This window comes from Pundamilia nyererei, unplaced genomic scaffold (assembly GCF_000239375.1).
Source record: "Pundamilia nyererei isolate P.nyererei 1_Seehausen unplaced genomic scaffold, PunNye1.0 scaffold00036, whole genome shotgun sequence".
In the NCBI taxonomy this organism is placed as follows: domain Eukaryota; kingdom Metazoa; phylum Chordata; class Actinopteri; order Cichliformes; family Cichlidae; genus Pundamilia; species Pundamilia nyererei.
Window position 1 is genome coordinate 488,556 of NW_005187437.1, and position 15,612 is coordinate 504,167.

General features: G+C 41.0%; 1 protein-coding gene across 2 annotated transcripts in view; it reads right to left on the reverse strand.

The window, feature by feature from the left end:
- Positions 1 to 14,530, reverse strand: part of LOC102192485 (homer scaffold protein 3) — a 52,383-nt gene extending 37,853 nt beyond the window's left edge. Inside the window, exons 1-2 of one of the 2 annotated variants that reach the window (XM_005730197.1) lie at positions 14,095 to 14,530; positions 10,209 to 10,254 (exon numbers count right to left, since the gene is read on the reverse strand). In XM_005730197.1, the coding sequence (XP_005730254.1) occupies positions 10,209 to 10,231 (23 nt within the window). In that variant the 5' untranslated portion in view covers positions 10,232 to 10,254; positions 14,095 to 14,530. The remainder of the gene's footprint in view (positions 1 to 10,208; positions 10,255 to 14,094) is intronic. The other variant, XM_005730198.1, reaches the window with a different exon arrangement.
- Positions 14,531 to 15,612: the final 1,082 nt, after the last annotated feature.

Consider the following 15,612-nt stretch of genomic DNA (forward strand, 5'->3'; position numbering starts at 1 on the left):
TGGCTTTGCTGTGTGAGCTTCACCCCAAGTCATCACTTTCTAATCCTCTCTCGCTGCTTTCTCCATCTCTCTTCTTAGCCTCAGTACCCATTCTGTACCCTGATCTGTTAAACAGGAGCTGCACCCTCCTGTTTGGCCCTGCAGTCAAACATGACCAGTTGCCCATTGAGAAAATACTCCTCTAACTGGCAATAATGAAGCCTTTAAGCTGTAGGGGCTGTAAATAGCCTGAGGGAAGTGGAAAGCTGATGAAGTCACTGCCAGAAATCGTATTGGTTGTGCTTAAAAGCCAGTGTTCAAATCTGAAAAGGAAAAGAGGAGAAAGCTTGCAGGAGGTCCAGTAGAGGCGGAGAAGAACAGGAGGTTAAGAAAGGGTCAAAAAAGGAGCATTTACACATTGTGTAGAACAAACACTCCTTGCTGTAAACAGCTGAAAAACGAACTACATTAACACAGAAGCATGGACCGTCATGCAAACAGTTTACAAGCGAGAGTCTGTGATGGCAGCGACTGTGAGATCTGTAGAAGCCCTGTTAATGCCGAACGTTTCTCAAAGAAGAAAAATTATGTTTTAGTAACATTTACCCCAGCCAAGGTGGCAAAGTTTTAAGAAAGGAGAATATAATTTATGACTATGGGAAGCTTTTAAAGACATATTCACTCCTAAGAGGAAGAGAAAGTTTGTTATGAATACTAATGACCACTGTGAGTAGCCGTTTCCCTCTTGTGCTAACTCAGCAAGAAAAAAAAAACAGAAGTACAGTTTCATTCATTGCACCACACAGAGTGCTGTATCAATCATTCATGGAAAATTATTACTTACATCCAAATTATGTAAGCAATAATCCAAATTATTATGTAAATGATATTTTTCTCTGCTTTTCCTAAATAGTCGATTCAAATGACAGTCAGCATAATTTTCGAGTCATCAACCAATAGAGCATAATTCAAATGTTACAGAACAAAACTCCCAATGAAAACAGTATGTTTTTCAAAAATAAAAAACTTAAAAAGTACTGTTCCAATTTATTACGCACACAGTTTCAAAAGATTTTATAGGTTGTAGAGAATTGAAAATGGTCATTTTTTGAATTTGCAGCATTAGTACAGGGTGGGCCATTTATATGGATACACCGTAATAACATGGGAATGGTTGGTGATATTAAAGTCATGTTTGTGGCACATTAGTATATGTGAGGGGGCAAACTCCTCAAGATGGGTGGTGACCATGGTGGCCATTTAGAAGTCGGCCATCTTGTTTCCAATAGGAAGAAGGCCATGTGACACATCAAACTTATTGGTAATGTCACAAGAAAAACAAAGGTCTGCTTGGTTTCAACGTAACTTTATTCTTTCATGAGTTATTTACAAGTTTCTCTTTGTTCACAGCCATTGACATGTCGAAGAAGTTAACACGTGAGGAGCGGATTGAAATCGTGTTGATATCTGGTGAACGCAGTAACCGGGTCATTGCAGCAGATTTCAATGCAAGACACCCAACGAGACCACCCATCTCTCATGCTACAGTTAGCAAACTGCTTGCTAAGTTTCGTGAAACTGGTTCAGTGTTGGATTTGCCAAAATGTGGATGCAAGAAAACTGTCACTAATGAAGAAACATCAGTGGCTGTCCTAGCTTCAATCAGCAAGAGCCCACAGCGTAGCACTCGCCGCATGTCACTGGAGAGTGGCATTAGTTGAACATCCCTTCGGCGGATATTAGCTACTCACAAATGGCACCCTTACAAACTCCAGCTACTACAGCATCTCAATGAGGATGACCCAGATCGGCGCACAGAATTTGCAGAATGGGCAAAACAAAAATTGGAACAGGACCCTCAGTTCACGCAGAAGATTTTGTTCAGTGATGAGGAAAACTTTTATGTGAATGATGAAGTTAACAAACAAAACCACCGCTATTGGTCTGACACTAACCCACATTGGATGGATCACTCCAAGACTGTTGGAACAACAAAAGTGATGGTTTGCTGTGGTATATGGGGACAACGATAGTGGGTCCATTCTTCATCAATGGAAACCTCAAGGCCACTGGATATTTGAAATTGCTACATGATGATGTGTTTCCCTCTCTATGCACTGAAGCTGGCATGTTCCCTGAGTTTTTCCAGCAAGACGGTGCACCACCACATTATGGGTGCCAGGTTCGAGCATTCCTAGATGAACAGTTTCCTGGAAAGTGGATTGGTCGTCGTGGACCAGTTGAATGGCCCCCAAGGCCTCCCTATCTGACCCCCTTAGACTTTTATCTTTGGGGTCATCTGAAGGCAATTGTCTATGGTGTGAAGATACGAGATGTGCAGCACCTGAAACTACGGATACTGGATGCCTGTGCTGGCATTTCTCCTGCGGTGTTGCTATCAGTGTGTGAAGAGTGGGAGAAGAGGGTTGCATTGACAATTCAACACAATGGGCAGCACATTGAACACATTTTATACGTGGTCAGAAACGTGTAAATAACTCATGAAAGAATAAAGTTACGTTGAAACCAAGCACACCATTGTTTTTCTTGTGACATTACCAATAAGTCTGATGTGTCACATGGCCCTCTTCCTATTGAAAAAACAAAAGTTGTATCCAAGATGGCCAACTTCCAAATGGCCACCATGGTCACCACCCATCTTGAGGAGTTTGCCCCCTCACATATACTAACGTGCCACAAACAGGATTTTAATATCACCAACCATTCCCATTTTATTACGGTGTATCCATATAAATGGCCCACCCTGTAGATCAATTTCACTGAAATCAAAAGCTATTTCAATCAAAAACATCTTAACAGTTCAAGTTACATATTAACATAGGAGCCCTAATTTGATAGCAGTTTTACAATTCTTGCATCCATGGAACTTGTAAGCTTTTGGAAAGTTTCTACTTGAATGTCTTTGCAGGATGTCAGAATAGCCTCCCAGAGCTGTTGTTTGGATGTGAACTGCCTCCCACCCTCATAGTTTTTTGCTTGAGGATGCTCCAAAGGTTCCCAATAGGATTTAAGTCAGGGAAGAATGGGGACCACACCATGAGTTCCTCTTCTTTTATGCCGATAGCAGCCAATGATGTAGAGGTGTTCCTTGTAGCATGAGATGATGCATTGTCTTGCATGAAGATGGTTGTGTTGCAGAAGGCACAGTTCTTCTCTTTCTACCATGGAAGAAAATGGTTGGTCAGAAACTACACATACTTTGCAGAGGTCATTTTCACACCTTCAGGGACCCTAAAGGGGCCGACCAGCTTTCTCCCCATGATTCTGGCTCAAAACATGACTCCACCACCTCCTTGCTGACGACGCAGCCTTGTTGGGACATGGTGGCCGTCCACCAACCATCCACCACTGCATCCATCTGGACCATCCAGGGTTGCACTGCACTCATCATTGACCAAGACTGTTTGAAAATTAGCCTTCATGTCGTTCTGGGCCCACTGCAGCCGAATAGAAGGTTTATGCACAACTGCAAGTCTCTGGAGGATCCTACACCTTGTTGTTCGCAGGGCTCCAGAGGCACCAGCAGCTTCAAATATTTGTTTGCTGCTTTGTTTGCTGATGTATTTGTCTGGCAGAAACCTTCATCATTGTGCCTTTATCTGCACAAACCCATGTGTGCTCTGACTCAGCCACAAATTAACATTATGGTTATCACGCTTAAATTTTCGTGAAATATTTAAGGTTTTCATTACGTGTCCAAGGCATTAAACTATTTCACGCTTTTCAGCAGGAGAGATACTTTTTCCTTCCTATATTGCTTGAAAATGGTGGTCTGCTTAATAATGTGGAACATCCTTCTTTAGTAGTTTTTCCCTTTAATCGGGCTCGCCTGGCAAATATTGATCATAGGTGTCTGAGATTGATTTCAGTGATACAAAGAGTCCTGAGACACAATTCCATCCATGGGTTTAATTGAAAAACAACTTATTTAATCTTTATGAAATTTAAACACAATTTGCATAATAATTTGGAACGCGGGTACACTCATTGGGCACTTCAATGGGTACACATTCATAGTGTTGAACCTCATTTTGCTTTGAAGATTGCCTGCCTTTTTTGTAATATAGATTATATTCCTCAAAGGTTTTACCCCATGTTGACATGACAGCATCACAGAGTCGAAGGTTTGTTGGCTGCACATTCATGATATGAATCTATCCACGCAATCCCAAAGGCACTCTATTGGATTGAGATCTGGAAGCAGCCATCAGAAGATGGATACAGCGTGGTCAGAAAACGATGAACATGGTCAGCAATGATACTCTGGTAGGCTGTGATGGCTAAATGATGCCACACCAAAACATCACCAGCCTGAACCACTGAAGCAAGGCAGGATGGATCCATAATTTCATGTTATTTACACCAAACTCTGACTCTATTATCTGCCACAGTAGAAAACTCAAACTAAACTCAAGTTTTTCTAGTCTTATGTTATCCAGTCTTTTTTTAAGTGTTTTTGATGAGCCCATGTGCACTGTAGCCTCAGTTTCCTGTCCTTAGCTGACGTGGTCTTCTGCTGCTGCAGAGGTTTGATACATTTTGTTACAGTGGTTACAGTTACATTCCTAACACTCCTTTGATATTTCTACCCTTTTTCAGACCATCCTCTAAAATCTGGTGTGAGAAAATCCCAGCACATCTGAAATACTCAGACATGCCTGTCTGGAAAAAACAAATATGTCACATTCAAAGTCACTTAAATCATCATCCTTTTGTTTGGTTTGAACTTCAGCAGGTCTATGTGCATATATGCACTGAGTTGCTACCATGTGACTGGCTGGATAGACAGTTGAATTAATGAGCCATTCAACATGTGTACCTAACACATGTTGAATGTGTTAGGTACACTCTCACTGTGTCCTGTGAGAGTAGTTTTCCTATAATCAGAATATAAATGAACCCAGTTTTATAGTCAAGTCTACTTTACCTATCCGGTTGTTAAGTGATGACGTGACGAATCCTACTTCCGGATCTAAAGTAGTCTGTGTTTAATATGGCTTTTGTGTTGTTAACATGTTTAATGTTTTGTATTTTCTTCTATTTAATCTCAAAAAACTCCTAAAACAGTCAGTGATCACTGTTGACCTTTATTACCGCTAATCATACTATTTAAGCTCAGTTTTTAAAACCTTAGCATGTAACTACAGCCCAGCCCGTGCAGCAGTATATGAATGACTAACCTCGTATTGTGGATGGATTATCTCAGTTGTTCTCCTGGCTGAAGTTTGGTCCTTTTACAGCATCCTGCCATGCGATTACATTTGTTCCTGACCACCGAGAACACTCACATTAACTTTTATCAAGTGGAAAAAAAGTTAGCTTGTTTATATTATGCTAACATAGCTGTGTCGCTAGCGGTCATGTAGTACATCATTATATACCAGCTAGCCAAACTTCAGTAACCCTACAAACGTCACTGCTGTTTAGTTTTCTGTCTTCATTTATGTTGGAAGTGATAACAGAGCTGTACGTTTTAATTTGTTTCCAAAGCCCCGCAGTCAGGACATGCTATATTGTATTTGATAGAAGCTAGCGAGCTAACTTCTAACTCCGTTAAATGTCATAAATTCCGTTTTCATGGATGCCTGGATGTTAAACTCAATTGTTACACCTGGTAGGCAAGGCAAGGCAAGTTTATTTGTATAGCACAATTCAACAACAAGGTGATTCAAAGTGCTTTACAGAGACATTAGAAACAAAAACAAATAAGAGCAGAACGCTGGTAGAGCAGAACGCTGATCATTTTATTAAAGATGAAAGACTTTAGACAGTTTTTCAACTCTCAGTAATGCCATAGTGCTCGTTTGATATATGGACCTGCAGCGGAGTTTAGGCCCAGACACGGCTAGTGACGTCAGACTTAACAACCGGATTCTCACAAACCCTGTGTTTGTCAGAGTTCGTCTACAGATCAGTCAGCTAGATGACAGCTTCACCTTCTCCAGTCTGATGTATTAGAGCACCATGTGCCCAACATCAAGTCAGTTTCATTTATAAAGCCCAGTATTGAAAAAAAAAATATCCCAAATGTGCTCAAGTGGCTTTACAGATTTTAGAGCATGGACCTTCGATTTGTGGAAATGTACCTTGATTCATGTGGGAGAGAAAATATTTCAAAAGACTGAAAAAACACTGTGTGTGAATTTTAAAAAATGCTGTCAGCTTTGCTACAGCAGGAGATGTGATTGCAAAGACTGCAGATGGTCTAAGGCCATGTCCACATGAATACATTTTCATTTTAAAATAGAATCTAGATGCAAACGACCTCTTTCCAGAAGAGTGTTTCACATTCATACCATTCATGTCCGTCTGCCTGAAAATGCACCATTCAAGTAAACCGAGTGTACCTCCTGTGCATTTAGGCAGGATTGTCATGAAAGAATGCAGAATTTCCCTGCACAATTATCACAACACAAGGTCACCGACACCTGCATTTGATTTTAAATTCAATACTGCTAGCCAAGCCAGAGATGTCTTTTTTTCCTTCCACAAAACAGTTATGGGGTAGAAGCATGGTGCATAAAGGAAGGATAAGTAGTGACTGATCAGACACGATCGGGAAGTATCTCAAAGTTTCAGTTTCAGGCTGTGCAGAAAATGAAAATGGGTCAGCAGTGTTTCCAAATGCTTCTGCTTTAGGGGTCCTAAAACAGCAGAGAGGTGGGGGATGCTAGTGGCTGCTGATGAGTGAGGTTTTGATCCACAAACATGGATTTGTCCTAATTTCTGCATCCATCTGAAAAGGGTTAAATTCACTCTAAACGAGCACATCAACTGAGCATCACTGTTCACCATCTGTGAATTAAGACAACAAACAACAGGCAGCCTGCTGTGGCTTTGCACCCTCTGGGAGCGTTGGGATTACCAAAACAGGAAAATGTTTTTGCTTCTCTTTGTTCTTCTGACAGTACTTCTCCTTTAAAGGGTCTGCTTCCTCCAACCTCTGAGAGCCAGTAGCCCCGCGTCCACCTTTCCTGAGCCAGCGAAAGTGCCTGGCATGTCCGGGAACATGACACGCTACAACTACATACCAAAATAGCACAGCTAAGTGAAACACCAGCTCATATTGTAGCTGCAAAACAAGTCCCCATATTTGTCCAAATTTCCAACTCTGGCACAAAGTAAGGAAAGCTTTGGAGGTTTATGGTTGTCACTTTAGATTTTCTTTGATTAGAAGAAGTTGAACAACTCATCAAGCAGCTCCACGGTTCACTGATTTCACTTTAACTGGAAAAACGCCCTAACGTGAACTCCAGCTCTGCTAAACAGCAGCACTGCACTTATGTGAAGGTCAGCTCCTCTTGCAGGAGGCTGACTGTTGTCACGATTTGTGTAGGTGACACAAAGCCAGAGTGTTTTCTGTATTCAGGGCATGAAAGACAGGTAGAAACACAAAGAAAGAGCTGATTTTCCCCCCCCCCATCGTTTCACTTTTATGTACTTTCAAGACAGCAAAACGAGGTAAGATGAATAGAAGTGAGTCAAGATGACTGGTTATTAATTCAATTATGCATGTCTCAAGAACACCAATTAAGAGGTTATTCTCCCCACAGAGCAGCTGGTTTTGTCCTTGACCAGAGCGAGGACACAGATAATCCACTTTACTATCATTATACTGAGGGTAAACTGAACATGTTCAAAGTGTAGACACCCTGTACGATGCACATGGAGGCTGCTCTGTGACGTTACAAAACATTTCAACAGTAAATGAGCTTATATTGGTCTGAAATATCTTAATCCTTTCCTATGACTCCACAGTAATTAATCATCATTAATCATAATCGTACTCTGCCACGTGCTGTGCTGTATAACCATGAATTCAGACAACAACAAACTCCAATCCTCTAATGCGCATTTATGTAAAAGCTTTAATTTTTAGATGAGAAACTGATAGCCAGGAGCTTAGCTTCTCATAACGACAGGAAGCATGACAACAGCTAGTTTCAGTTGCCTACAGGAAACAGCTTTGATGCACTTATTTCCACAGACTGTATATATACGATGGATGTAGCATGGAGGGTGTCTCGAAAGTGAAGCAAATTCAGAAATACCTTAAATCTGCATTCTCACTAAGCTTTCTCATTGGCTAATTTCAAGTCTTCACAGGTTCATTTCCTCTGGTCCACACAGAGAAAACTAAGAAAACTGTGGTCAAACCACAAATGTGTCACATTCAGTCCACTTATTGGCCAGATATGGAAATAGAAATAGCTCTGGTAGCTGATGGAAGTCATCTTAAAGAAACTGCTTTGTAGTTCTCTTGGACCCAGACCAAAACCATCTCTTCCAAAGGGGTCTCGGTGTGAATGTTTTGATGTGCACCGAATTGTGATTAGGATCTTCACAACTGCTTTTCCAAAATTAAAATAGGCAATAAAACGTTGGTGTGTTTTAGCTGGGCTCAGGCTGAGGCTCCCTTATGATTGACAAATCCCTATTGTATGACCATGAAGTTACCTCGGTTTCTCAATCCTTTACTCATTCAGTGTTTGAACAAAGAAAAACAAAAAACTCCTTCTTATGCGGAATTTTGAGAAATTAACTGGCCACTCCTTCTCCAAAGAGTCTACTGTTTAGTTTTTCCAGCCAGTGGCTGTTTTCTTGGAAGCCTGTTTTTCACTTGGCACATCTAGCATCACAAATGTCATTGCAGTAAATAAAAGGATGCACATTCCTAATCCAGCTAGTTAGCTAGCATTGACCTAGCTCTAGCTTACAGTAGTTAGTTAGCTAGCTGATCAGCTCCATCCTCATCAAACTATACATTCATGTACGCTGGCTATATACATCTTACATTAATTACAGCAGTTATCGCCACCTTAAACAACAAATGTAGATGGCTCCACATTTCTGTATAAAAGGATAAAGAAGCATGATACATGTATTGAAATTGTCTTCATGAGCTAGCTAAATCCAGACCTGCTGCATCTAACTGCTTTTTCAATTTCACAAAACACTAAAACAATAAAATCCCACAAGCTAAAAAAAAAAAAAATCAGAGTTTGCTTTACTCAACTAACAGTTAAAAAGAAAAAAATGATGAAACTGACACCAGCACCTCATTATTTTTATGATTTAAACATACAACTGATTGTCAAGGCCTAGAAGAGAAGAGAAGACTCAACTTTTGTTTCTTTTAAGAGTCCATTATTTGTCAGTGAAGCTTTCATGTGCCTGAGGCCTTTTATACTGACTGTGTTCACTGAGTGGGCAGAGTTGTGTTCAGCCAACCAACAACAGGTTTCTGTGAATGAGGAATGCTGAAAAATATTTCAGTAAAAACAAATTTCCCACACGAGGGACTAATAAAGGTTATCTTATCTTATCTTAAATGTGAAGCTACAAGCGCTAAATTGCTCAAAGAAAGTGTTTCACACAACCCCCCCCCCCTCCCACCCAAAAAACAGAGCAAAAAAACAATGAGTTTAACTTGAGTCAAGAATATCCACAGTATATTTTTACACCACAACATTTTTTTAACATTTGTAGTTATTTTAAACACCGAGGCTTAACATGCAAAACATGCCAAGAGCTCGTACAACACGATGCACTTGCAAAACAATCCAGCAGCGCATGGAACAGCTGAGCCGCGACAAAGTGTGTGACAGGACGACAGCGTGATAAAAGGGACACCAGGTGATGACAGCGAGGGCAGCACAACATGCTGACAACATTTGCACATCACGACAAGCATGAAACCTCCACTCTGCGAATCACATCTTACAGCTTGTTACAGTTTCCACAGATACCGAGCAGAGGATTAACACAATGGGGAGAATGAGATGAGGGTGGATTTTGTTCAAAGGCAAATAAATATTTAATGAAGCAGGGATGGGAGAATTGATCCCCAATGTATTAATACCTGATGTCTTATTTTGGAGAATCAAAAAAAACAAAAAAACAACTAACTGTAAAAATTCACAATTTCATGATGTAATGGTGACATTTCCATTAATAGCTGCCCTACTTTAAATTTTACAAGCGTCCCTATATTCATACTGAGCTACTTTTTACACTTTTTAAAAAACCAAATAATATTAATAGATACCAAACTTATACGCTTTGAATACCCCAGGCGTTTGTAATTAAGCAGCTTCTGCTGAGTGAAAGGTACACACGGTGACCTAAAGCTCAGCATTAATTGGTAGGAGGTATCACCCATCCCTATCAGACAGAGCAACAACACAGAGACAGCGGTGTGTTTGTACCTCTCTCGGTGTAGCGGGTACATTTTACAGCTGGCAGACCACTCCTCTGCAGCAGAACAAGAAGGAGATAGTTCAAGTTATAAGGTGAAGCATAAAACCTGCTGATCTTACCAGCCACTGCTTCAGGGGGTCCACATCAAGAGGTTGGGACATTGTGTAAAATGTCAGTGAAAGCAGAATACCGTGATCCGCAGATCTCATAAACCCATGTTTTATTCACAACAGACATTTTACTATTTCAGGAAAAATATTAGCTCATTTAGAATTTGATGGCAGCGACACTTCAATAAGTTGGGACAGGGCCATGTTTACCACTGTGTAGCATGCCCTCTTCTTTTAACAACAGTCTGTAAATGTCTAGGAACTGAGGAGGAATGTTGTCCCATTCTTGTCTGATACAGGACTTCTCAAAGTGTCTTCTTTCTTGTATTTTTGGTTTCAAGATGCTCCAATTGTTCTCAGTTGGTGAAATTTGGTCTCTACTGCAGGCAGCTCAGACTTCTACTATAAAGCAATGCTGTAATAGATGCAGTGTGTCGTTTAGTATTGTCTTAATGAAATATGCAAGGCCTTCCTTGAGAAAGACATGTGGATGGGAGCATTATATTGCATGTACACTTTTCAGCATTATTTGATGCCTTTCCAGATGCACATGCTGCCAATTCCGTAGGCACTGATGTAGTGATGAGTGTTGATAACAAGCCGGATAGTCTTGTTATCAACACTTAAATCCAGAACAGTGTCCATGTTTTCCCAGAAGAATTTTAAATTTTGATTTGTCTGACCACAGAACATTTTCCCAGTTTTCCTCTATCCATTTTTAGTGAGCATTGCCCAGAGAAAATGGCAGCATTTCTGGATTATGTTAACATATGCCTCTTCTTTGCATCATAGACCTTTAACTTGCATTTGTGCATGCAGACAGTGATTTCTGGAAGTGTTGCTGAACCCATGCAGCGATTTCCATGAAAGAATCATATCTGTTTTTAATGCAATGCTGTATGAGGGACAGAAGATCATATGCGCCCTGTATTGATTTTCAGCCTAGTCCCTTGTGCACAGCGATTTCTCCAGACACTGAATATTTTTGAATTATATTATGTACTGTAAATGAGGAGACATTTAAAAGTCTTCATATTTTTTCATTAAATGCAGACCTGTTGCCAAATGTCATTATGGCAAAATGTTGTTTCCTTTCAGTAACACTTACTTTTTCAGCATTTTGTTGCCCCGATCCAACGTTTATGAGATGTTTTGCTGCCAATAAATTCAAAATGAGCTAATATTTTCCATGGAAGAGTAAAAGTGTTACAATTATTTGGAACTGGGGAGGTTGTTGTACTTATCAACAGTACCAAGAGAACATGATCATATCCTGCACAAAACACTTCAAGGATCATAAATGTGGTAAAAACAAAGAATTTCATTTAGGTTAGACCTGCTTAAAAACACACACGAAAAAGACTTACACTTAAGACCACAGCTCCATTTAAAAATAGTACTTATACATAGTTCTTGTGTCATTAACACACAATAAACCCATTCATTAGGCTCCTCCAAATGCTGCCCGAAAATGCAGATTTTCTGAACCATTTTTAATGTATTGCTGTTGCCGAGCATTGATGTTGAATTAATAGAAACTGGTCATAAACTTCACCCTGTCTAAATCTGCAGCCTGTTGCCTCAAGCTAGAAGGTGTTCATTATATCAAGACTGCATCTCCATCCATTTCCAGGCTACCCATGTCAGAGGATAAGAACAAGAACTCCAAGACAAGCAGCACGGCTTGAAAGCACCTGTGTGAAAATTCATTTGGTTTATGGACCTGAAGCGACTCTTAATCAAGACTCTGCTCCATCTGTCAAGTGTGAAGAAGAGCTGCAGGCTGTCTCTGGATATTATGAGTTCTGCAGACTCCTGTTTGAGAGTACACAGTGGCCCAGTGACTAAATCTAGCTTTTTTTTCCTTTTTTGCCATTTGGCCCAGGTGACTGAATCCTGCTGCCTCTCTGCTGCTCAGAGGGATGAAGCAGAGTTGATGCCTGGCTTAAGCTCTGACAGTGAAAATGCATCAAACACAGGCCATCGGAGCAGATGTTTGCTTGTTTGTTACTGTCAGAGGACCATTTCCCCGCTGGCATCAACAGAGTGGATACAGTCTACTTTAAGCTTTTAGCGTTGACACTGTGGCACAATGCCACGCTGACTGGGGTTGGGTATTTAGTTCCTAATCTGACTTTTATTGACAGTAACACATTCCAGTGCACCCTCTCCATCTCACACATGGAAAACACGACAGCAAAAGAAAAATTTGTGGTTTCAAAGCCCTGAAACCACAAATATTTCCATGACTTTGAAACCTCGAACCTTCAAACCTAAGAATTGAATGCGTGGGTGCTTTACAGCAGTTTGCAATCACTTTGTAAAAGTACTCCAATCACTGCACTAACACAAGTGAAATATTACAATTCATACTGGAATTTCAGGTATGTATAGCTACTTGTTGTTGGCCAGTTTACTTTATTTATTTTTTTAATGGTAATTGTAAACAAAAAAAAGAAAAGGTGCCGCTCAGGTGCGTCCTCGGACTATGCCCCGCCACATAAATGTTAACCTGACCAACTCAATTTTGGTCCTGGATCCAACCAAATAAATAAAAGAAAATATTAAGCTCAACGAAAAACTGTTCAAATCTGAGTTTCCTGGATGATAGTTGTCTTACAGTGCAGATTTTCCATTATCACATATTTTCCATCCATCTTCTTCTGACTATCTGGATCCGGGGTCACAGGGCAGCACTTTTAGCAGATATGCCCAAAAGTCCCTCTCCTCTCTCCAGACACCTCTTCAAGCTCGACCCTGAGGCATTTCCAAGCCAAATATTTTGCTGGCAAGAAAATAAATGTTCTTGAAATGTATTTTAAGATCACATTTTAGCTGTATAGGAGCACACGTTTTAGGAAACGGGGTCTAATCTGAGCAGTAAACGGGTAAATATCGGCACTGTTGCATTACTGTGCACTGAGAACGATTACATTAAGTAGTTTAGACTGCTAATAAATAGAATGTAAAACCACAATAATGCAATAATGCAGTGAAATCGGATCCTCCTGCGGGTGCCAGCTTATCGTGGCGCATCAGTGAAATCACATTAAAGATAAAAGATGATGCTCTCGTGCTTTGCATTCATTTAAGGAGCATCTTAAAGCACCATATAAGTCTCCCAGAGGTTGGAAGCTAACAGCTTGGACTCTGGTAGTGGGAAGAGGGTTCAGGTGTATCTGAAGCCTAGCTGGAGACCTGCACGTATAATTGAACACACGCAAACACTGACAGAGTTAATGAGATTGAGCGCAGCATGACACCAACAGCATTCCAATAAAAGCCACCCAGGATCCCCTGCAACAGATTCAGCCTGCAGACTCTCTCTTCAGTGAGGAGGAACAGAATAGAGGAAGTCTCAGCAGTTGGAGCATTTAAATGACCTCCGTGTGCGTCATCATAAAAAAATTACCATTACTTCTAAACAAACCGCCAGCGTGACAACCAGACGATTACACGTAATGCGATTATCTCCGTCGGCACAGCGGTCAAAAAAAATAGAGTTTTGATCAAAATAAGTTGGGATCTGCGTTTCAAATTAAAGACTCCTTTCTCTCCCAGCAGCTACCGGGATGTAAACAAAGAAAACAGCAGACTGTCACGTGTGAACTAACGGTAGAATTGCTCCAAAAGCTTGTACAAGAAGCCGTCCAACGGAATCAAAAACCCACGTCGTCAGAAACGAAACTACTTCGTCACAAAGTTCACATTCAGCTTTTCTTTTTTTCTTTTTTTAAATCAACACTTGAAGAGAAAAGATTTCAGACACAAAACCACAACTTACCCCATGCTCCGAGGATTTAGATGTTATTTTGGAGGTTAAATCCACTCCTAATTTCCCTCTCGCCAAAAAGATTTTTCCTTTCCTAAAACCCTGGACGTAAGTTACATTTCTGAAAGAAAAAAAAAGACAAATCACTTCCGACTCCAGATTCCTCCAGTTTCCCCTCCAACAGTACTCCTCTCCGCTCAAGTCAGTTGCACTCCAGCCCGCCTGCCCTTCTTTGTCCGCGGGGTTTCCACAGCCAAGAATACCGCGAAACTGTCGTATCCGTGCGTAATTACGCACCGCGAACGTTTGGCTCTGCTTTGCGGCTCGGACAGACGGACGAATGTCGATGAAAAGTCGGGCAGCACAGTGCTCTTGGCTCAAACCTCCTCCAGGACTTGTGTGCTGCGCTCCCCTCCTACCACTGTGCCAGATCACACTGGGATTCCATTCAACTATTTCTGTGGGACCGCGGGGTCTCCACAGTGCCATCTAACGGGCTCCGTGGAAATGACTCCTCATTATTCCGACTGTTCATTTATATGTCAAAATGACATAGTTATAGCCTTAAATCCCCCGCCCCGATAGCTATTTACGACAAAAGCTTAAGCAAACAATCAGTCATGATGCGCACTGCTGCACTTGATGTGTTAATCTCATGTCAAACCAGATTATGGTGAGTATGGAGATGTTTATAAAGAGCTATATGGTAATCCCAATTATTTCAAATCAGTATAGAAATGTACAAATATATGCCAGATTAGATTAGAGCTTTTTTGTTTTGTTTTTTAAACTCAGATGCAGGCATTAAGCCTCTGAAAACTGAGAGCAATTGCTGTAGTTTTTATAGCCATATTGGATCTCCTGAGACTAAGTCTATTCACACCCTCCTTTGTTGTATTTTTCCATTTCATAATTTGCCAAATGCTTTCAGTGCATCGCCGATCTGGGATATAGACAGGTCGGTTAAGTGCTACACAGTCGGTTTCTTTTTGGAAAAGCAAAACTTGTTTGCACCATTTTGCTTTCTTGTTAAAGTTCTATGTTTCCCCCTAAAAGTGCTGGAAATATTTCTGTGTGCTTAGAAAGAGTCTCCACTGATTTATCTGCATGAATATAGGCTGAACATGGGAGACTGGAGCCTCAAGTGTGGTGGAAGAGCAATGGGAGCGCTAATCATGTTGCTCAGTGGGCTGTTACAGCGATGCAGCTGACTGCGCCTCTGTGCTGCAGGGAGGCAGCAGGGAACATCGGATCCTCGCCTTTGCATTCAAGCAATTTTCCTTTTAATTTAGAGAGACACTTTTCACTCGGTCCAAGGCAGTTTGCAGCACAGCTGGACGGTCTGGACAGGATGGAGCTAAACCTTCAGGCCTTTGCCTTTAACACACAGGGCATTAATCACCTCTGGCAGCCCGGTGTACAGACACAGATGGGTTTTTCTTGGTGAAGCTTCTTCTGCCTCTCTAGTCAAGCAGTAACTGAATTAACTCACACTGTCCTTCGCAAGCCCACAGTGGCAGGTGAAGAAAA